The sequence below is a fragment of the Rhinopithecus roxellana genome, chromosome 12 (genome assembly GCF_007565055.1).
Source record: "Rhinopithecus roxellana isolate Shanxi Qingling chromosome 12, ASM756505v1, whole genome shotgun sequence".
NCBI lineage: Eukaryota > Metazoa > Chordata > Mammalia > Primates > Cercopithecidae > Rhinopithecus > Rhinopithecus roxellana.
The window spans coordinates 31,499,973-31,524,272 of NC_044560.1; the positions used below are offsets into that span (position 1 = coordinate 31,499,973).

General features: G+C 41.2%; 1 protein-coding gene across 13 annotated transcripts in view; it reads left to right on the plus strand.

Moving 5' to 3' along the window:
- The first annotated feature begins 218 nt into the window (after positions 1-218).
- The window catches only part of ZNF567 (zinc finger protein 567), a 37,444-nt gene continuing 13,362 nt past the window's right edge, over positions 219-24,300 (plus strand). For 2 of the 13 annotated variants that reach the window (XM_030913621.1, XM_030913612.1), the window contains exons 1-2: positions 340-563; positions 1,679-2,003. In XM_030913621.1, the coding sequence (XP_030769481.1) occupies positions 1,980-2,003 (24 nt within the window). In that variant the 5' untranslated portion in view covers positions 340-563; positions 1,679-1,979. Of the gene's footprint in view, positions 291-339; positions 568-1,678; positions 2,004-7,691; positions 7,767-24,300 lie in introns of those variants that run through there. The other 11 variants (XM_030913618.1, XM_030913620.1, XM_030913617.1 and 8 more) reach the window with 11 other exon arrangements.

A 24,300-nucleotide genomic window follows, 5' to 3' on the forward strand; every position in this document is an offset into this window, starting at 1 on the left:
CCTCACTGTGAGCGCCGCCCGCACCCCAGCCATGCACTATGAGAACTTGGAAGGGGAACCTGAGCTCAAAGTTCGAAAACGGCCCGGGAGCCTATGGGAAATGTAGTCCAAGGCCGAAAAACGCCCGGATGTGGAGAAGGCGCGCGTAACCGGTGGCCCGCAGGAATGCGCCGCGGAGACACCTGGGAGTCGCCCTCCGCGCGGGAGTACGCATGCGCAGACGCCCGGCCGGCGACTGAAGGTGAGGCTGGCTGGTCCTCTTGGCGCGGAGGAGGCGGGTGGTGGGACCGGTAGGGAAGGCTGAGGAGGCGGGCGGGAACCTGGGCTGGGGAAAGCAAGAAGGGAAGAGGAGCAACGTGGGACGAGGAGTTGACGGGAGGAAAGTGCGAGTCCGGGCCCCGGAGAAGGCTGGGAGGGAAGCAGGAACCAGAGCGCGGGCCGGGGAGTGCCTGAAGAAGGGAACCGGTTGCCCGAGGCGGGAGTGAGCTCCGCAGTGGCAGTAATTTCGTCTGATTTTCGTCCCCCGGCTCCTGGAGCACGGCCTGGCATACAACTGGCGCTCCGTATGTGTGTGGCTTTTCGTACCTGTCCTGTGTGTTGTGGTAGGGGAATGTGTTATTCTGCGTGACGTTGTGGAACCGGTTGTTTATGAAAGTGATGCAGTCCCTGCGTGTCTTAAGTTTTAACTTAAATTAGGTGCGAGTCGATTTGTATTTGAGCCTATGTCCGACTTCGGAGAGGCGACAGTGAGGGCATTGTGAGTGAAAGGTTGTTACTTTTTGTAGAAGTATAAGTTCAGTGAAATTGTGCACGACGTGGGGGCCTATGGGATTATGACTATGTAGTGGGTGATACGGCTATGAATATGCTTAATTTTTAAAATACTTTGTGTGCACGACCTACGATGACTGTGAATGTGGCACACTGTGCGACTTAGGTGGAGTGCTTGAGAAACCGAGTGCTGACTAAAGTATGCATTGTTTAGATTGATTTCCGAGTATTTGGCATTTTATATATGCCCATAGAATTTGAGTCTGGTAATTAGACAAGTAAAGTAGTGATTTTTTTTTTTTTAATGGAGAGGAAAAGGCAAAATAATTTTCAGAGGGTAAGACTGGACCCATGCGCGGTGGCTCACGCCTGTAATCCCAGCACTTTGGGAGGCTGGGGCAGACAGATCACCTGAGGTCAGAAGTTTGACCAACATGGTGAAACCCCGTCTTTACTAAAAATATAAAAATTAGCTGGACATCATGGCGCATGCCTGTAGCCCCAGCTACTGGGGAGCTGAGGCAGGGGAATCGCTTGAACTCGGAGGTGAAAGTTACAGTGAGCCAACCACTGCACTCCAGCCTGGGCGACAGAGTGAGACTCTGTCCCTCCCCCTCCAAAAAAGATCACGTATTGGGAAAACCTGGTGTTGACTGATGACTGAAATGCTTAAATGAATAGAACACCACTGGGACTAGTATTTTAAAGATAAAAAAACTGTATCTCCTAACTGTCACTCTCAAAATTCCTATTTGGGTGTATGTGTGTGTGTGTGTGTGTATTTGTATTTTTTGTTTTTTTGCTGGATGAATTTCTTCTGCTGGAAGCCTGCAATGTGAAAGGATACATGATTAGTTTCTTCTCTAATTCCCCAACCTTTATTTTGTCTCCTCTTTACTCCCTATAGGTAGTCTTCAGCTCTTATGGATTGGGAGCTGGGAAAGGAATGAGAAGACAGAAGTCAGAGACAAGAAGAGGCTAACATGACTGATACCGCTATAATTTAGTGTAAGTCATCTCTTACCTTCCAAGAGAACCTGCTGCTTGGAACCTCCAGATGTGCTTCCCTTCTCATGGACCTAGCCTCTTCTCCAGCTGCTGCCCCAGTGCTTCCTCTGGGCATGCAGTGGCCCACCCACTCTGGTGGGTGGATTTGTCCAATCAGTCCTCTTTGATAGGACCCAAGACAACCCAGACAGCCTTCACCCATGGGGCCTTCACCTAATGCTAAGGTGAGAATTAGCCACCTCAGTCACTTTGCCCTCCCAAATCCTAGAAACATGTACATTTTTGCCAAGAATTCTCTCACCACTTTGGTTCCTGGTGAACTCAGGGTCTGAGGGACCGCTTTGTGTTGTAAAGAAGGGAGAATCACTCACGTTTTTCCTCCTGGAAAAACACTGTTCTAAAAATAATCTCTTAAAAATACATTTTCTTCTCTCTTCTCTCAGCCTCTCCACCTCCTAAAGGAGGAGTTTAATGATAGCAGAATTTTATACTCAACAGCTGTTGTAAGATCCTGTTCTGAAATGAATTTCTCTTAGAATTTTGTTTCATTCACCATCTTTGGGATGTCAGCTGAGGCTGAGGCAGAAAGACTTCTAAGTTTTCATCCTATTAAAAATGAACAGTGATAACAATTAGAAAACTCGGGGTTGTTGGAAAAAACATTAACAAATCAATAGGGTGTGTATGTGGAAAGTATAGGGAAAAAAGACTTCATTTACATCAAAATAAGGGATACAAAGGAAGTGACTTTACTAATTACATGATACGTCATTAAAGAGCACATCTTAAAATAAGACTTTTGGTGGGGCACGGTGGCTCATACCTGTAATCCCAGCACTTTGGGAGGCTGAGGTGTGTGCACTGCTTGAGTCCAGGAGATCAAGACTAGCCTGGGCAACTTAGTGAAACCCTGTCTCTACAAAAATACAAAAATTAGCCAGGCGTGGTTGCACGCGCCGGGTGGCTAGCTACTCAGGCGTCTGAGGTGGGAGGATCACCTGAGCCCAGGGAAGTTGAGGCTGCAGCGAGCCATGATCACACCACTGCTCTCCAGCCTGAGCAACAGATTGAGACCTTGTTTCAAAACAAAACAAAAGAAACTATAAAACCCTTAGGAAAAAACACATAGGCATACATCTTAATGATCTTAAATTTGGCATGCATTCTTTTGGAGTTACTTTCCTGGTGATTGAAATGTTCTAAAATTAGATTGTGGATGATTGTTCATTATGATGGTCTGTGAATATACCAAAAACCATTGAATTGTATACTTTAGATGAGTGAATTTTATGGTGTGTAAATTATATCTCAATGCTGTCATTTGAAAAATCTTGGCTAGGCCACCTCTGCAATGTGTAACTGAGCAAGCCGTGAGTGTCTCCTGTGTTAGTCATGTTAGTCAATTTCAGGTATAATGGGACCTACCTCACTCAGGGTTTTCGTGATAACGAATTTCGTGATAATATCACAGGGAATTATTTTGGAAAGTGTAAAGAAATAATTGAATTCCAACTATCCAAGAGAGGGAAACTGGTTGAATTAACCAAGTACAGTGCCACTGAGAAGTATGCAGCCATGAAAAGGGATCAATTGCATGGATTTATGGAGAAGGGCCTCCAAGATACTTCGGATTTTTTTGTTTTTTTGTTTTGTTTGTTTCTGAGACAAGGTCTCACTCCGTTGCCCAGGCTGGAGTACAGTGGTTTGATCATGGCTCACTGCAGCCTCGACCTCCCACCTCATCCTCCCAAGTAGGTGGGGCTACAGGCATGTACAACCTTACCTGGCTAATTTTATTTTATTTTTTTGTACAGTTGGGGTCTTGCTGTGTTTCCTAGGCTGGTCTTAAACTCCTAGGCTCAAGTGATCTGCCCACGTTGGCCTCCTCGGGTGCTGGGATTATAGGCGTGAGCCACCTTGCCTGGCCTCCAGGATGCTTTGTTAGTGACAAAAGCAATAGAGAATATCGTATTCTATCTTTTATCTAAGTTTTCAGCTTATCCTTTCATTATTTTAATATAAGCAAATGTATATATTTGCATTTTTTTAAACTCATGTCACCACCATCACCCAAATTTAAAAAGAAAACAAAAACAGAACACTTCTAGCCCCCATCCAGTTACCCTGGCACAAAAGTAACCTCTGTTCTAATTTCATCTCATATAAAAGGAGTCATGCAGAATGTAACCTTTTGAGTCTGGCTTCATTCAGTAAGGATGTTGCAATCGGAAAGCTATAGCTGGGACTACAAGTACATGCCACCATGCTGGCTAATTTGTGTATTTTTATTTTGTAGAGACAGAGTCTCACTGTGTTGCCCAGACTGGTCTCGAACTCCTGAGCTTACGGGATCCTCCTGCCTTGTCCTCCCAAAGTGCTGGGATTGCAGGCATGAGCTTAGTTCAGTTGCATGTTGCAATTCATTCATATTATTGCATGTATCATTGCTTCATTCTTAGTACAAAGTAGTATTCCACTGTCTGGATGGATCAGGATGGATCATAGTTGGTTTCCATTGATTATCCATTTATCCAATTATCCATTGATGCACACATGGGTTGTTTCCAATTCTGAGGTGCTTATGAATAAAACTGCTATGAACATTCACATCGGGGTCTTTTTGTGGATACATGTTTTTGTTTGTCGTGGATAGATACTCAGGAGTGGTATTGATGGGTGGTTTAAACAATTACTTTAAAATGGTATCTTTACATGGAATAGTTTGGCCTCTTGATTGTGGTGGTGGTGACACAAATCTAAATGTGTGATAAAATGGTAAAAACATGCACATAATGAGTACATGGAAAATTAGTGATATCTGAAAGAAGTTGGCGCATTGTGTAATGACAATTTTCTGATTTTTTATTTTTATTTTTTAGAGACAGAGTCTTGCTCTGTTGTCCAGGTTGAAGTACAGTGGCACAGTCATAGCTCATTGTAGCCTCAAACTCCTGGGCTTAATTGACCCTCCCGCCTCAGCCTCCTGAGTAGCTGGGACTACAGGTACACGCTATCATGCTGGCTAATTTGTGTATTTTTATTTTGTAAAGACAGAGTCTCACTATGTTGCCCAGGCTGGTCTCAAACTCCTAAGCTCATGCAGTCCTCCTGCCTTGTCCTCCCAAAGCGCTGGGATTACAGGCATGAGCTACCTACTGTGCCCAGCCAGTTTTCTGATTTTGACCATGTGCTATGGTTATGGAAGATGTGACCATTGTAGAGAAGCTGGGTGAAGGGTAAATGAGACCTCTCTGCACTATTTTTGCAAGCTTCTGTGGATCTATAATCATTTCAAAATAAAAAAATAAATTTTAAAAAGAGCCTGCTGCAAGACTGAGAAGTGCCTATGGTGTCTGATTCCCTGTTGTTGGGCATGAATTCTGTTTCCTACTCTAGGCACTTTTGGACAAAGCCATGCAGAATATCTTCTCCCATACCTGCCCCTGTGAGCCACTTACCCTTTCTCAAAGTTTCCAGCAACGCTGGGAGTAGGCGGGATGCAGTGGTTCACACCTATAATCCCAGCACTTTGGGAGACCAAGGCAGGAAGATCACTTGAGCCCAGGAGTTGGAGACTAGCCTGAGCAACATAGTAAGACACCATTTCTTTAAAAAAAAAAAAAAAGCCGGTCTTGATGGTGTGCGCCTGTAGTCCCAGCTACCCAGGAGGCTGAGCTAGGAGGATCATCTGAGCCCAGGCAATGCGACGCTGCTGTGAGTGGTGATGGTGCCACTGCACTCCATCCTGGGCAACAGAGTGAGACCCTGTCTCAAAAACAAAAAAAATTAAAATTAAAAAATAATTAGCTGGATGTGGGTGGTGCATGCCTATGGTCCCTGCTATGCAGGAGGGAGAATTGCTTGAGCTGAGGAAGTCGAGGCTACAGTGAGCCATGATCATGCCACTGCATTCTAGCCTTGGCAAAGAGTGAGACCCTGTCTCAAAAATAAAATGAAAATAAGACTTGAATAAAAGGACAGGAAGACAACATGATAAAATGTCAAAACTTCCTAACATTTCATGGATTTCCATTAAAATTTTAATAAAAATGTTTGGACTTTCTAGCATTGTTAAGAGAAAATAAACACCAGAAATTCTGAGAGAGAAACTGTTAGGGAAGTACCCCTCGTAGATACTAAACTGGTTTTTTTTTTGTTTTTTTTTTTTTTTTTTGAGATGGAGTCTCGCTCTGTCGCCCAGGCTGGAGTGTAGTGGCCGGATCTCAGCTCACTGCAAGCTCCGCCTCCCGGGTTTACGCCATTCTCCTGCCTCAGCCTCCCGAGTAGCTGGGACTACAGGCGCCTGCCACCTTGCCCAGCTAGTTTTTTGTATTTTTTAGTAGAGACGGGGTTTCACCATGTTAGCCAGGATGGTCTCGATCTCCTGAGCTCGTGATCCGCCCGTCTGGGCCTCCCAAAGTGCTGGGATTACAGGCTTGAGCCACCGCGCCCGGCCGCTAAACTGTTTTAAAACTGGTAACTGTAAGGTGATCCTGACAATTAAATGAACAGTTCAGTGGAAATAAATATAAAGCTCAGGTCTACTTAGATATATTAAAGGAAATAAAATATGTGATAAAAATGGCAGTTTTGATGAGTGAAGATGAAATACAGATTGTGGAGTACCTTGTGATACCAAACTAGATGGACAAATTATTTTTATTATTTATTTATTTATTTATTTATTTTGAGACAGAGTTTCATTCTTGTTGCCCAGGCTGGAGTGCAGTGGTGCACGATCTTAGCTAACTGCAACCTCCACCTCCCAGGTTCAAGTAATTCTCCTGTCTCAGCCTCCCTAGTAGCTGGGATTACATGCATGTGTCACCACGCCCAGCTAATTTTGTGTTTTTAGTAGAGACGGGGTTTCTCCTGGTCTCGAACTCCCAACCTCAGGTGATCCGCCTGCCTCGGCCTCCCAAAGCACTGAGATTACACGCGTGAGCCACCACGCCCAGCCTAATTTTTAAAATTGTATTTTTACATGGAAAAAAACAATCAAATGAGAAACTATAAAAAATTATTTGGGGCTGTGCACAATGGCTCACGCCTGTAATCACACGTAGGAGGAGCACATGAGGCCAGGAGTTTGAGACCAGCCTGAGCAACATTGCAAGACCCCATCTCAAAAGAAAATAATAATTTAAAAAATTAGTCATGGTATTGTGTGCCTTTTGTCCTAGCTACTTGGGAGGCTGAGACAGAATTGGTTGAGCTCAGGAGTTTGAGGGTGCAGTAAGCCAGAATAGTGCCACTGTACTCCAGCCTGGATGGCAGAGTATGACCCTGTCTCTAAAAAAGAAAAATTATTTGGAACTCCTACCACAAAAATAAAGGATTAATTTCCTTCCTTTAAAGAAGTCTAGCAACATTTCAGAAAATAAAAATAATAGAAAATGAAATAAATGATGAGACCACAGATAAGAAGCTAAAAGCGTTCTTTAAACTTATGAAAAGAAGCTTATTGTTCATGGTAAGAAAACTGGAAACTAGAACCACAATTTACATGTGTTAGATAGACAAGCATAAAAAAATTTGTATCAGTAGTATTCCTTGGTGTGGAATGACAGGTATTCTCATATATTGCTGGCAGTAGTATAAATGATACAGCCTTAATGGAGAGCAGCTTGGAAGTAGTTAATAACAATAGGCTGACTAGGAGGGAAAAGGTAGTGCTTGAGGGGAGACGAGCTTGCCCAAAATCCATCCTGCTGCCCCAAAAGCCTGTATCTCTGGCCTTGGGGATAAAACGGGATTTGCCTAGCTGGTTCTCCCCTCTATATTTATGTGGCATGTTCAGAGTGGACAAGGATCAATACAAGGGAAATGGAGGCAATTTTAATAGAATTATAAGAGCTGCGAGGCACATGTGGTCTCATGTGGCTTTTTTTGTCTCGGCTTTGCCTCCTTAGGAACTGCCTCTTTTCTAAAGAGGACCCCAAAGGAAGGACTGGTCATCTCTTTCATATCTCAAAACCATGGCTCAGGTAAGGCGATGGTTTCTCTCTCCTTTCTGAAAGTCTTTTTTTTTTTTAAGGATATTTGGGTATATGTCTGTCTTGTCCTACATCTTCCTGCCTATGTTTCCCTTCAGAAAACTGGTCCTCACTTCTTCCCATATTGGTTAGATATGACTCTATCTTCCACAAATGCTCCCAATTTTAACCAGTGTTCACACGTTAAGTGAATATATCAAGCCAGGTATGGTGGCTCACACCTGTAATCCCAGCACTTTGGGAGGCTGAGGCAGGAGAATTGCTTGAGCCCAGGAGTTCAAGACCAGCCAGCCTGGGCAACGTAGAGATATCCTTGTCTCCACCAGAAATTAAAAAAAAAAAAAAGGCCAGGTGCAGTGGCTCATACCTGTAATCCTAGCACCTCGGGAGGCCGAGGTGGGCGGATCACCTGAGGTCAGAAGTTTGAGACCAGCCTGGCCAACATGGTGAAATGCTGTCTCTACTAAAAATATAAAAATTAGCCGGACTTGGTGGCAGGCGCTTGTAATCCCAGCTACTCAGGAGGCTGAGGCAAGAGAATTGCTTGAATCTGGGAGGCAGAGGTTGCAGTGAGTGAAGATTACACTGCTGCACTCCAGCATAGGTGTCAGAGTGAGACTCTGTCTAAAAAAAAAAAAAAAGGCTGGGCGTGGTGGCTCAAGCCTGTAATCCCAGCACTTTGGGAGGCCAAGACGGGCGGATCACGAGGTAAGGAGATCGAGACCATCCTGGCTAACCCGGTGAAACCCCGTCTGTACTAAAAAATACAAAAAACTAGCCGGGCGAGGTAGCAGGCGCCTGTAGTCCCAGCTACTCGGGAGGCTGAGGCAGGAGAATGGCGTAAACCCGGGAGGCGGAGCTTGCAGTGAGCTGAGATCCGGCCACTGCACTCCAGCCTGGGCGACAGAGCGAGACTCCGTCTCAAAAAACAAACAAAAAAGGCCGGGTGCGGTGGCTCACGCCTGTAATCCCAGCACTTTAGGAGGTCGAGGCGGGCGGATCACAAGGTCAGGAGATCGAGACCATGGTGAAACCCCGTCTCTACTAAAAATACAAAAAATTAGCCGGGCGCAGTGGCGGGCGCCTGTAGTCCCAGCTACTCAGGAGGCTGAGGCAGGAGAATGGCCTAAACACGGGAGGCGGAGTTTGCAGTGAGCCGAGATCGCGCCACTGCACTCCAGCCTGGGGGACACAGCGAGACTCCGTCTCAAAAAAAAAAAAAAAAAAAAAAAAAAATGGTATATCATTCACCATCTCCTCTCTCAGTCTTCTTCCCGAAGCTATGCAGGGACAAAAATGCATTTCCTTGAATTAAATGAAAATGTATTACTGAATGAACCTGTCTTGTGTAGATTAAAAAAATATATACGACTTTATTGTATCCACAGACTGGAGTCTAGATAGTAGTGAAATTGACAGAATTTATATAGAATTAGTAAGTAGCAAGAAGTCTTGTGTTGAGGCTTTGAGGATGGAGATATGATTGACAACTTGTACAAAGAACTGAGAATCTTGTGTTTCTCCTCTATCTTCAGTTTTGCTCACAACTGCTAACAATTTCTAAAAATATGTGGCCTTCCAATAACACCTGCTTAGTATATTCTAGATTTATTTCTGTTTTCACATTTCTTCCAATTTTATGTTTGGATGTAGAAGTAAATATATTTGTATAGACCGCCATACTAAACTAGAAGTGTAACTCTTAAAATATTCTGCTTCTGGTTTCAAAGACACTATATTGTTTCACTCAGAACATCTATCTTTGTATCTGGACTTCTTAAATACTGGTGTTCTCCATATTCTGTATTGGTTCTCTTCTATTTACACTCTTCTGTTCACTATCTACCACTATTATTCTAATGATGCTCATGTAATTTTAATTCTAAACCTCTGTCTTTTTTGATGGATAGTCAAAATTATATATCCAGCCTCCAACTAGATATCACCACCTACATGTTCCACAGATCCTTCATGCATATGTCTGAGATTCACCTCATTGTCTCCTTCTGCCCATTCTATCCTTTTGTTTTTTCCAATCTGGTTAGGGCCCCAACCCCTACCCATCTGCTGATACAGCCAACATGAGTTAAAATCTCCCATTCACTGCAAAACCATTGAGTGGCAAATTCTGTTCCTCTTACAACAGTTCCCTCCATCCTCCACTGATATTGTCTTTATTTGGGTTCCTGTCTCATAGTGGTCACTTGTCTTCCCATTTAACATCTTCACTTATTTTCCACTTCTCCGAGGGCTCACCCCAGGGCTTGCTTACATATTTTTGTTTTCTGTGCTTTTGTGTTTAACTTTTTATTATGGTAAAATATACATAACAGAGAGCTTACTGTTTTAACCATTTTTAAGTGTATAATTCAAAGCCATTAAGTACGTTCACAAGTTGTGTAACTGTCACCGCTATCTATTTCCAGAACTGTTTTTCTTCATTTCACTTAGAAATTCTGTACCAGTAACACTAAACAGTTACTCCCCGTTTTATTCTTTATAGCATCAGATGGAAGATGCCTTAGAGGAATATATAGACATTTCATTAGAAGACAAGAAAATGTTAAAATGCTTATAACAGTTTAAATACAGGAATAATAATCATTAATGCTAATAGAGTTTTCCAATTCATGAACATGATGCACATCTCCTTTTATTTAGATCTTCCTTAAATTCTCTCAGTAATGTTGTTGCTTTCAGTGTACCAGTCTTGTAAATGTTTTTTATATCCTTGGATTTTTTTTTAATGCTGCTGTAAATGGTGTTCATTTTTATTTAAATTTCCCACTATTTATTGCTAGTTTGTGAAAATGCAATTGATTTTTTTATCTTGACCTGCAACCTTTCAAAACTCCCTTATTCTAGTAATTTTTTTTTTTTTTTATAGATTCTTAGGATTTTCTACATGGGCAATCCTGTCATATGTGAATAATGACTGTTTTCTTTTTTTCTAATCTATATTCCCTTCATTTCTGTCTTTCCTTACTACATTGTCAAGAACCTCCAGTACAATGTTGAGTAGAAGTTCTAAGAACAGACATTCTTGTTTTGTGCCCAACTTAGGCGAAAGGCATTGTTTTTCATTGTTAGGTTTGATATTAGCTATAGGATTAGGATTTTTTTTTTCTTTTTCTTTTTCCCTTGAGACAGAGTTTTGCTCTGTCGTCCAGGCTGGAGTGCAGTGGTGGATCTCAGCTCACTGAAACCTCTGCCTCCCAGGTTCAAGAGATTCTGGCATGTCAGCCTCCCATGTTGCTGGGATTACAGGCATGCACCACCATGCTGGCCTAATTTTTGTATTTTTAGTGGAGACGGGGTTTCACCATATTGGCGAGGCTGGTCTCGAACTCTGGCCTCAAGTGATCCGCCCGCCTTGGCCTCCCAAAGTGTTGAGATTACACGCGTGAGCCACCATGTCCGGCTTGAATTTCTTTTCAAATGATTGAAGACATTCCAGTTAGCTGATAGTTTTTATCATGAATGAGTGTTAAATTTTCTCAAAAGTTTTTCTGGGCCAGGTGCAGTGGCTCATGCCTGTAATCCTAGCACTCTGGGAGGTCAGGACAGGTGAATCACTTGAACCAGGAGTTCAAGACTGGCCTGGGCAACATACAAAATACAAAAACAATTATCTGGGTGTGGTGGTGGGCACCTGTAATCCTAGCTGCTCGGGAGGCTGAGATAGGAGAATTGCTTGAACCCAGGAGGTGGAGGTTGCAGTGAGCCAAGATCGTGCCACTGCACTCCAGCCTGGGCAACAAAGAGCAAAACTCCGTCTCAAAACAAAAACAAAAAAAGTGTTTCTTCATTTATTGGTTTTTCACATTATATGGCTATTACTATAATGAATTATATTGATTGATTTTTGAAATGTTACATGTAGTTGTCCTGGGATAAACTCCACTTGGACATGATATAATACTTTTGTATATATTGCTTCATATATTAATTTGATTCATATATAAAGCAATATATAGCTTTATATATGAATATGATGAATTTGCTAATATATTGTTACTGATTTTTCTCATCTGTGGTTCATAATGGATCTAATGTATGTTTTTCTGTTTGATGTCAGGGTAATGCTATCTCATAAATGAATTGGGATGTATTCTCTTATTATTTTCTGAAAGAATTTATGTACAATTGGTATTGTTTCTTCTTTAACATTTGTTAGAATTCACTGTGAAGCCATCTATCTGACTTGGAGATTTCTTTGTGGAAAGATGTTTAACCAATAGTTCAATTTTTGTAATAGAATGAAGACTGTTCAGGTTATCAGTTTTTCTTTTAATTCAATGAGCTTTTGTAGTTTGTGACTAGGAATTTTGTTCAGTTCATCTAAGTTGTAAAATGTATTGGCATAAAGTTGTTGCTCTTTTTATCCTTTTAATGTTTGTATAATATGTAGCAATACCCCTTTTTTATTCTTGTTATTGATGATTTGTATCTGTCACTTTTTCCCCTGGTTCATTGGCTACAGGTATATCAACGTAGTTGATCTTTTCAAAGTACCACACCAGCTTTTAGTTTCATTGATTTCTTCTAGTATTTTTGTTTCCTCATTTCTCCTCTTTTATTTTGTATTTCCTTTCTCTCTCATGACTTTGGGTATAATTAGCTCTTCTTTTCGAATTCTTACATAGATGGAAGTGTATATTGAGTTAAGACATTTCTTTTTTTCTAATAGAAGCTTTAAATGCTGTAAATTTCTCTGTAAGCACTATTTAAAGGGCTCCCAACAAGTTTTGACATGTTGCATTTTCTTATTCATTTGAAAATATTTTCTAATTTTCTCATGTTTGTTTTTTACCCATTGGTTATTTAGAAATGTGTTTAATTTCCAAATATTTGGGGATTTTCCAGATAGCTTCCTGTAACTGGTTGTAGTTTAATTCTGTTGCAGCCACAGCAGAGTCTATATGATGTCTTCCTAAACTTATGAAGACTTCTTTTATATATCCTGTAAATAGCAGTGAAATTAAATTGGTTGATTGTGTTGAAAGTTTTCTGTATTCTTATTGTTCTTCAGTCTGTTACAGCAGTGACCGAAGGAAGAAAATTGAAATCTTCTGTTATAATTAAGCTTTGTTTTTAGATGCGTTTATATTCAGGATTATTGTGTCCTCTCGTGAATTCACCCTGCCCTTTTATTATGAAATGCTTTAATTAATCCCTGATAATATTCTGAATAATATTGTCCTGAGATCTATTTTGATTAATATTTTTATAGCTATTCTAACTTTCTTATGATTGTATGGTGTCTTTGTTCTTTGTGCTGCTATAACAGAATGCCTGAAACGATAATTTGTGAAGAACAAAAATAAATTTTCTCACAATTCTGGAGGCTGGGAGGTCGAAGATGAAGATTCAGGCAGGTTTGGGTGTCTAGTGGTAGTAAAAACAGATTACACATTGAAGAAAGAAAAGATCAGTGTTCTCTGCTTCCAAGATGGCACCTTGAGGCTGTGTCCACACATGGCAAAAGTACAAGCCAGCCACATGCTACATGAAGCCCCTTTTACAAGGGCCTTAATCCCATTCACAAAGGGAGAAACCTTAATGACTGGCCTAATGGCGTATTAAAGGCCCTACTTCATAATACTATCACACTGGCAACACCTGAATGTTGTTTGGTTTTTGTTTCAAGATAGGGTCTCACTCTATAGTCCAAGCTGGAGTTTAGTGGGACAATCATGGCTCACTTCAGCCTCAACATCCTGGGCTCGGGTGATCCTTCCACCTCAGCCTCCTGAGTAACTGATACTACAGGCATGTACCACCATGCCCAGCTAATTTTTCTATTTTTTTTAGAGACACAGTTTCACCATGTTGCCTAGGCTGGTCTTGAGCTTTTGGGTTCAAGCAGTCTGCCTGCCTTGGCCCCTCAAAGTGCTAGGATTATAGGTGTGAGCCACCGTGCCTGGAATACACCTGAATTTTAGAGGGGACACATTCAAACTATAGTATATGATATACCTGATTTCCAACCTTTTTACTGTTGTTGTTTTGTGTGTGTGTGTGTGTTTTATTTTTTGTTTTGTTTTGTTTTGTTTGTTCTGTCACCCAGACTGGAGTGCAGTGGTGCGATCAACTTCCCAGGATCCAGCAATCCTTCCACCTTAGCCTCTTGAGTAGCTAGGACTACAGGCATGTGCCACCTCATCTGGCTGATTTTTAAATTTTTTGTAGAGATGGGGTCTCCCTATGTTGCCTAGGCTGGTTTTGAACTCCTGGGTCCAAGTGATCCTCCTGCTCAGCCTCCCAAAGTGCTGGGATTATAGATGTGAGCCTCTGCACCTTGCCCTTCCTTTATTCTTTTATTTACCTATGTTTTAATGTTTATAGTTAATCTGGTACAGCTAGTAGATGGTTTGGTTTTTCTTTTTTCTCTTATCTGATACTCTTTTAATTGGAGTTTTTAGTTCATTCAATGTAATTATCAATATAGTTGAGTTTAAACATGCCATCTTCCTATTTTTTCCAATTATATTTTTTCTTTCAGATTGAGAAATTTTTTATGATTTCATTTTTTTCTGTATGAGTCACTTATTAGAAGTACCTCTTTATTTTCTTGTTTGTTTTGTTTTTTAGTGGTTGCTCTAGGCCAGAGGTTGGCAAACCATTGCATTTGAGCTAAGTCAGGCATGATGCCTGGTTTTGTAGAGTTTTATTGGAACTCAGCCAACTGTGAAAGCATTTTGCATAGTTTATATTGCTTTCTTTCTCTTCAAGTTCACTGATCTTTTCTTTCTTCAATGTGTAATCTTTTGTTACTACCACCTGTTGTATTTTTCATATCGTGTATTTCTCTTCTCTAGAAGTTTTCTTTGATCCTTTTTATATCTTCCATTTCTCTCATGATTATCTTTTTTTGTACATTCTTGAGCTTATGGAGTATGTTTATAATCATGTTTTTTTGTTGTTGTTGAGACGGGGTTTCACTCTTGTCGCTCAGGCTGGAGTGCAATGGTGTGATCTCAGCTCGCTGCAACATCTGCTTTCCGGGTTTAAGTGATTCTCCTGCCTCAACCTCCTGAGTAGCTGGGATTACAGGCACATGCCACCATGTCCGGCTAATTTTTGTATGTTTAATAGAGATGGGGTTTCACCATTTTGGCCAGGCTGGTCTCAAACTCCTGACCTCAGGTGATCCGCCTGCCTTGGCCTCCCAAAGTGCTGAGATTACAGGCCTGAGCCACTGCGCCCGGCCTATAATAGTCCTGTTTTAGCATCCTTGTTTTTTGTTTGTTTGAGGCAGGGTCTCACTCTGATGCCCAGGCTGGAGTAAGTGGTACAAGCAGAGCTCACTGCAGCATCCAACTCCTGGTCTCAAGCGATCCCCCCACCTCAGTCTCTGCAGTGTAGCTGGGACCACAGGTGTGTGCTACCACACCTGGCTAATTTTTAAATTTTTTGTAGAGACAGGGTTTTGCTATGTTGCCCAGACTGGTCTCAAATGCCTGGGCTCAAGTGATCTTTCTGCCTTGGCTTCCCAGAGTTCTGGAATTACTGGCATGAGCCACTGTGCCCAGCCCATCTTGTTTGTTAAGTCCATCACCTCTGTCATTTCTGGGTCTGTTTCATTTCTGGGTCTGTTTCTTTTGATCATTTTTTTTCCTTCATGAATATTAGTCCTATTTTGCATGCTTGGAAATTTTTTACTTGAATTTTAAATTGCTGAATGCTGGATTTTGTTATGTTACATTAAAGAATTAAGTTACTTCAGTCCATTTTGATCCTTTTGAGGCTTGCTTTTAATTTTTTGTTAGTGTAGGTCCAAGAGCAGCATTCGGTCTACGGCTAATTTAGTCCCATTCCTAAGGTCAGCAACCTATAGCCTGAGATCCAGATCCAGCTTTCTGTTGGCTTATGAGTATTGAAACACAGTCACACTCACTCATTTACATTCCATTTATAGCTGCTTTCATATTAACTGCAGAGTCACTGTGACAGAGACCATTCAGCTCAGAAAGCCTGAAATACTTATCTGCCCCTTTGCAGAAAAAGTTTGTCAAGCCCTGCTCTACCTAAAACTTGTGTATTAACAATTCTTTCTACTCTGGCTGATAGGAACACAAACTTCCCAGGACTGTTCGACTTTCCTCTGATTCTTCATGTAATTTTATGTAATTCTTCATGTAATTTTACCCCCATATATTTGCAGATCAGTGTTTAGCCATGGATTCAGAGGGACAACTTTGCAGATTGATCTTTCTCTGTAACATTCTCTTTCTCTCTCTCTCTCCCTGCCCCTGCCGCCACCATGTCTGTCTGTCTCTCTTTCTCTCTGCTATTTCTTCCTCTTCAGCTTTCTTCCAACAGTTTTAGCCATCTTGGACTCCCCAAATCTCTGTTTCTTGTTTTTCGGTTTTTTTGTTTTTTTTTTTTTTGAGATGGAGTTTCACTCTTGTTGCCCAGGCTGGAGTGCAATGGCGCAGTCTCAGCTCACCACAACCTCTGCCTCCTGGGTTCAAGCGATTCTCCTGCCTCAGCCTCCCGAGGAACTGGGATTACAGGCATTCACCATCACACCCTGCTAATTTTGTATTTTTAGTAGAGACAGGGTTTCTCCGTGTTGGTCAGGCTGGTCTCAAACTCCCAACCTCAGGTGATCGCCCGCCTTGGCCTCCCAAAGTGCTGGGATTACAGGCGTGAGCCACCGCTCTCAGACGTTTTTTGTGCCTGGCCATTTTTTGTTTTTAGAGATAAGAGTCTCAGTCTGTTGCCCAGGCTAGAGTGCAACAGACTCAAACTCTTGCCTCTAAATAAACAAACAAAAAAAAAAAAAAAACAAGAAAAAGCTATGCATGATCATAGCTCACTGCAACCTCAAACCCCTTGATTCAAGTGATCTGCCCACATTGTTCTCCCAAAGGTCTGGGTTTACAGGTGTGAGCCACCGCCCCGGCCTGTTTGTTCAACTCAGGGACACTGCTGGGCTGTTTGTGCTTCCCCTTCCTTGTGCTATGGCCTAGAAAATGCTTTTAGGCAATAAGCTGGGGCAATTATAGGGCTTACTTTGTTTACCTCTCGCAAAGATCACCATTCTGTGCTGTCAGCTGGTCAGTGCTTCAAGCATTAATATATTTCTGTTGTTTAATATATTTTTATAATTTTTTTAGTTGTTTATGGTGGGAGGGAATTTCTCATAGCAGTTAATTCTTCTGACATGAAAGGAAGTCAGAAATATCTGTTTTATTGGGCAGTTGACTTGACTGAACTCAAACTTCAGACTATTCCTTACGATTGGTGACAGCTTGAATCCCTACTTTATTTCTTTTATTTTTTTTTTTACCAGGCTGCTTGGATTCTGAGCCATGCATACCTAATTGAGTTGGGTATCAGCCAAAAATGTTAACAAAGTTTATTCAGTGTCTTTTCTCCAACTCCACATTCAGTTTCATAGGATTTCTCCACTTTCTTTCCAGCTGTTGTTGACCTGAGTTCTGTCCTTTGCTTCTTCAAGTAAGGCAGGCCATGGGTTCCCACCTGAATTGCATTTGCCACACATGGTGTCTACAAGGGACCTGCCCCAGGCCACAAGTAATATAAATTGCTAATTATCCCATTGCTCTTCTGTTCTTCCAAGTGTAGACCCCCCCACTCCAGTCTGTCTGTTTGAGACACTTTGCAGTGCCTTCAGATAGTTATTTTTATATTTTATCCAGGATTAACAATGTCATTTTCAGTAACATAGTCAAATAAAAGCTACTTTGCCGTTCTCTAAAGCAGAGTTTGTATTTTTTAATCAAACAATAAATACTCATTTTAAGCATATAGTTAATGAAGCTCGGAAGTGTATAGCTCTACATAATCACCACAACAATCAAGATTACAGAATTTTCATTACTCCAGAAGTTGCCTCATGCGCCATACAATTAGTTGCTCCACTGCCAGCTCCAGCTTCAGTAGTCATGTATCTGCCTCTGTCACTATAGTTTTGCTTCTGGAATTTCATAAAAATGAAATCATAGAATATATAGCTTTTTGGGAGGTTGGCTTACTTAACTCAGTGTAATGTTTTTGAAAGTCACTCATATTCTGTATGTCAGTACACCCCTATATTGCTGAGTATTTTTCCATTGCATGAATATCTACAATTTGTTTATCCAGTCACCTTTATTTCTTTTGGGTAAATACCCAGGTGTGGAATCTGTGGGTTATGTGGAAAGTGTTTGTTTAACTTTATCAGAAACTGCGAACTCAAAGCAGTTGTGTTGTTTTATTTTCCCATGATCAAATGCATGTGAGTTCTAATAGCGCCACATATTTTCTGGATACAATTCTTTTCTCATATAAAAGGACTATGAATATCTTCTCTCAGTCTGTGACTTGATTTTTTTATTTTCTTAAGGGTGTTTTTCAGAGCCGAAGTTTTTCATTTTATGAAATTCAATGTTTTTAAAATTTTATGATTCACGCTTTTTGTATTAAATTTAAATTTATAAGTCTCTCTCAGCTTGCATCTGCAAATTTTGATGTTTTTATTTAGTTGGAAATATTTTCTGAAAATTTCCTTTTTGATTATTCTTTGACCCCAAATTATTAATAGTTACTTAGAAGTATATTGTTTAGTTTCCAAACATTTGGGGCTTATCTAGACATCTTATTTTTATTGAGATTTAATTTACTTTCACTGTTGTCAGAGAACATATTCCATATGAGTTTGTCTTTACTCTATTGAGACTTGTTTAGGTTCCACCTTGGTGAGTAGTCTGTTTGCTCTTGAGAAGGGTATGTATCGTAAAATTACTGAAAGTGCTTTTCTATAAATGTCAATGGGTTTAGATGGTTGGTAGTATTCTTTACATATTCTGGCTGTTTACACATTTACCCCCTTTGGTTTGTTTCTTTCAGTTGCTGACAAATATTAACATCAACCATGATTTTGGACTTTAAAAAATCTCATTTTACTTTTGTCAAGTTTTGCTTAATGTATTTTGGAACTATTTAATTAGGTGACTATACATTTATGACTGTAACATCTTCCAGATGTATTTGTTCTTTATTACTATGAAATGTCCTTCTTTGTCTCTAGTAGTGACACTCCTCTAGTTGAAATCTGTTTTGTCTGAGATTTCTATAGCCACTTCAGCTTGTGTTTGTATGTCTTTTTAGTGGTTAGTGTTTCTCTATCTTTTTTCATCCTTTTACTTTCAGCCTATTTGTATCTTTGTTTTTTTAAAATAAGTCTCTTGTAGACAGAATGAATATATTTGAGTCTTTTTTTTTTTTTTTTTGAGACGGAGTCTCGCTCTGTTGCCAGGGCTGGAGTGCAGTGGCGCAATCTCAGCTCACTGCAAGCTCCACCTCCTGGATTCACACCATTCTCCTGCCTCAGCCTCCCAAGTAGCTGGGACTACAGGCCCCTGCCACCACGCCCGGCTAATTTTTTTTTTGTTTTGTATTTTTAGTAGAGATGGGGTTTCACCATGTTAGCCAGGATGGTCTCGATCTCCTGACCTTGTGATCCACCCGCCTCAGCCTCCCAAAGTGCTGTGATTATAGGCATGAGCCACCGCGTTCAGCCAAGTCTTTTTTTTTTTTTTTTTTTCTGAGACAGGGTCTTACTCTGTTGCCCAGGCTGGAGTGCAGTGGTGCAATCAATGCTCACTGCAGCCTTGACCTCGTAGGCACTCACTGCAGCCTTGACCTCCTAGGCTCACGTAATCCTCCTATCTCAGCCTCCCAAGTAGCTAGGACCACAGGCATGTGCCACCATACCTAGCTAATTTTTTTTTTTTTTTTTTTTTTGGGAGTCAGAGTCTCCCTGTGTCGCCCAGGCTGGAGTGCAGTGGCACAATCCTGGCTCACTGCAGCCTCTGCCTCCTGAGTTGAAGCGATTTTTGTGCCTCAGCCTCTGGAGTAGCTGGGACTATGGGCATGCATCTCCACTTCCAGCTAATTTTTGTATTTTTAGTAGACATGGGGGTTTCACCATGTTGGCCAGGCTGGTCTTGAACTCCTGACCTCAAGTGATCTGACTGCCTTGTCCTCCCAAAGTGCTGGGATTATAGGGGTGGGCCACCACGCCCAGCGCCTAGGTAATTTTTTTTTTTTTTTTTTTGGAGACACAGTGTCTCACTATGTTACCCAGGCTGCTTATGAACTCCGGGGCTGAAGTGATCCTCCCACCTTGGCCTCCCAAACTGTTGGGATTACAGCTGTGAGCCACCACACCCAGCCTATTTGAATCTTGCTTTCATAGACACTGATAATCTCTGCCTTCTCGTTGGAGTGTTTAGTCCATTTACATTGAATACAAGTAAAGGTATAGTTGGATTTAGGGCAGTCGTTTTTGCTATTTGTTTTATTATTGCCTAACCTGTTTGGTTTTGCATTTCATTTTTATTTTTTTATTTTTTTTTTGAGACAGAGTCTTGTTCTGTCCCCAGGCTGGAGTACAGTGGTGCCATCTCAGCTCACTGCAACTTCTGCCTCAGCCTCCCTAGTAGCTGGGACTACAGGTGTGCACCACCACACTCAGCTAATTTTTGTATTTTTGGTAGAGACAGGGTTTTGCTATGTTGGTCAGGCTGGTCTCAAACTCCTGGGCTCAGGTCATCCGCCAGCCTCGGCCTCCTAAAGTGCTAGGATTACAGGCCTATTTTTTAGAGCAGTTTTAAGTTCATGTCAAAACTGAACAGAGAAACAGAAAGATCCTATATACTTATTCCCTGCACGCATACAGTGTCTCTCACTATCAGTATCTGGCACCAGAGAAGTCCATTTGTACAAACGCTGGAGCTACATTAACACATTATTGTCACCCAAAATTCATAGTTTACATTAGGGTTCACTGCTGATATTGCTATTGTGGGTTTTGACAAATATATAATGGCATATATTCACCATTATATTTTCTTACAAAATGGTTTCACTGCCCTAAAAATCCTCTTTGCTCTGCCTGTTTATCCCTCCCTCCCTGCTACTCCCTGGAAACCACTGATCTTTTATTTATTTATTTATTTATTTATTTTGAGACGGAGTCTCGCTCTGTCGCCCAGGCTGGGGTGCAGTGGCCGGATCTCAGCTCACTGCAAGCTCCGCCTCCCGGGTTCACGCCATTCTCCTGCCTCAGCCTCCCGAGTAGCTGGGACTACAGGCGCCCGCCACCTCGCCCGGCTAGTTTTTTTTTTTTTTTTTTTGTATTTTTTTTAGTAGAGACGGGGTTTCACCGGGTTAGCCAGGATGGTCTCGATCTCCTGACCTTGTGATCCACCCGTCTCGGCCTCCCAAAGTGCTGGGATTACAGGCTTGAGCCACCGCGCCCGGCCACCACTGATCTTTTTACTCTCTCCAAAATGTTGCCTTTTCCAGAATGCCATATGGTTAGAATCTGGAAGGCTATATACCATGTAGCCTTTTCAGAGTGGCTTCATTCACTTGGTAATATGCATTTAAATTCCTCCTAACCTGTTTTTCTTATCTATTCCTACATTCTGTTGTATTTTGTGTCAGTCACATACGTTTTAATGATTCATTTTCATTCCTCTGTTAACCTTTTTAGTTATGCGTTTGCATTTTTTGTGTGATTGCCCTAGGATTACAGTATGGATCTTCAACTTATCAGGATTTTCTTAGGGTTAATGTTAAATTAGTTATGGTAAAAATATATCAATCTTGCCACATTATAGTTTTATTTATTAATACCTGTCTTTTACTTTTTTGTTTGCCATATATATGATATTTATGTTTGTAATAAATGGTATTGGAATGTTTATTTTAAGCCAAGGTTCTATAGTCTACAGGCCAAATCCAGCCTATTTCAAACCTATTTTGTACAGATTGTGAGCTAAGAATTGTCTTTGCATTTGAAACGTTTGAAAACATTTACAAGAATAAATATTCCTGACACACTAAAACTTCATGAAATTTAAACGTTAGTGTCCATAACTAAGTTTATTGAAACACATCTTTGCTCATTTATTTACATATTATCTATGGTTGCTTTCATGCTAAAATAGCAGAGACATTCCCTGACTGCTGCTTGAAATAGTCATATCTTATAAAGAAGAAAGGAAATGAGTATTTATACTCTTAAAATTTTTCTTATTTTCTTCATACCTTCTTAAAGACCTTAGTGTTATTTTTACCTTAAGCCTGAAGAATTTCCTATAGGCCCCACTCCCCCACCTTCCCCTGCCCCAGAGATGGAGGTCTTACTTTGTTGCCCAGGGTGACCTCAAACTCCTAGCTTCAAGCAGTCTTCCTACCTCAGCCCCGCAAAGTGCCCAGATTACAGAAGTAAGCCACCACGCCCGGCCTGTTAGCATTTTTGGTGGTGCAGTCCTGCTGGTGATGAATTCTCTAGGTTTCATCTGAAAATATTTTGATGTTGCCTTCATTTTGAATATATAGTTTGCTGCATGTAGAATTCTTGGCTGTGTAGCAGTTTAATTAGGATTTGGCTAAGTGTGGTTTTCTTTGGTGTTTATCCTTTTAGGGTTAAACTCTTTGAATATGTGAGTTAAAAGTTCTTGCCGGGGGCGCGGTGGCTCAAGCCTGTAATCCCAGCACTTTGGGAGGCCGAGACGGGCGGATCATGAGGTCAGGAGATCGAGACCATCCTGGCTAACACGGTGAAACCCCGTCTCTACTAAAAACTACAAAAAAAGTAGCCGGGCATGGTGGCGGGCGCCTGTAGTCCCAGCTACTCGGGAGGCTGAGGCGGGAGAATGGTGTGAACCCGGGAGGCGGAGCTTGCAGTGAGCTGAGATCCGGCCACAGCACTCCAGCCTGGGTGACAGAGCGAGACTCCATCTCAAAAAAAAAAAAAAAAAAGTTCTTGCCAATTTTGGATGTGTTAGGCCATTATTTCCATAAAATTTATTTATGCCCTTTCTTTTTCTCTCCCCATTCTGGGACTCTAATTATATCCATATAGGATTTTTGAATATGACCCACAGATCTTTGTGAGTCTGTTCATTTTTCATGATTCCTTTTTCTTTCTGTTCAGATTACTTATTTTCTCTTGATTAATTTACACGGATACTGATTCTGTATTTCTGCTCTGCTATTGAGCTTATCTAGTTAATTTTTTATTTCAGTTATTTCTGTGAATACATTTAGAACAGCTACTTTGTAGCCTTTGTTTTTTTTTTTTTTTTTTTTTTTGGTTTCTTTTGCAAAATCCAACATCAGGGCTCACTAGGAGTTAGTTTCTGTGATTGTCTTTTGGTGACTACAGGTCTTATTCCCCCACTCCTTTTTGTTTTGTTTTGTTTTGTTTGCATGTTTAGTAATTTTTGCTAGAAAACTGGACATGATAAATAGTATTGTAATCCAAATTCTGTTACGTCTGTTAGGTTCCTTGAGAATTATTATTATTAGTAGTAGTAGTAGATAATTAGCTTGCTTATAATCAAACATCAAACTTTGTCTCCCTGCTCAGTGTAAAGCAGCTGATATATCCCCCTGGTTCTTCAAGCTTCTAGCTGCTGCCTTTTACCCTAACCTCCTGAAGGCAGATAGGTTCTCCCTTGTGTTCATGTACTTTTCTCTCAGTCAAGGAATTGGTGAGTGTTTAGATTTGGGGGCTTACATCCTGCATTTCTCTTTTTCAAGTTTTACCCTCTACACTTCCTGCTGCTTTGTCAGTGCAAGCTCTGACACCTTAATCCCGTAAGCCTCCAGTTTTATTCTTCTTGGGCTGTGAGCAGGTTGTAGAATACCATCAGTCAAGAAGCAGAAGCCTTAGAATCTTACTAGGTGCACTTTTATTTTTCAAGATTCTTTTCTGTTGTAGTTTTGTCTGCTGTTTGCTAAGCCCTCTGTGATCTCTCCAACACATGCATATTTTATCAACCAGGAGTTTTGGCAGAGTTTATGCTCAGATTTTCATTTTCATCCTTTCTGCAGTTCCCTCGCTTCCAGAATTAACCTAAATTCCCAGCTCTCGTTTCTTTTTTATTCTTTTTTTTTTTCTTTTTGTAACAGTGTCTCTCTCTGTCACCCAGACTGGAGTGCAGAGTCACAACCTTGGCTCACTGCAACCTCCGTCTCCCGGATTCTAGCAGTTCTACTGCCTCAGCTTCCCAATTACCTAGGATTACAGGTGCCCACCACCACACCCAGCTAATTTTTGTATTTTTAGTAGAGACAGAGTTTCACCATGTTAGCTAGGCTGGTCTCAAACTCCTGACCTCAGATGAGCCACCGCGCCTGGCCTCAGGCTCTCGTTTCTGTCCTCCGTCACCTTTGAGGAAATAAGTAGTGGTTTTATGCCATGAGAGCTGTGGGGTTTCAGGTACCATGATGCAAAAAAAGCCACAAAATTAGTAGTTATTATACATTGCAGTTGCTGTCCTTCAAGGATAAGCTATTTTCCCATTTCTGCCTGCTTTGGTTGCTTTCCAGTGCCTTCTATTAGTTGTTTATTGTACGGCATGTGCACATTTTATAATTATTATCTGAGGGAATGGTTCCCTGACTGTTTTACTCTGTTATTGCTGCATGCTTAAAAATCTCACAAAGCACATACAAACCATTTTCTTCATGTATAACATACTCACATTAAATT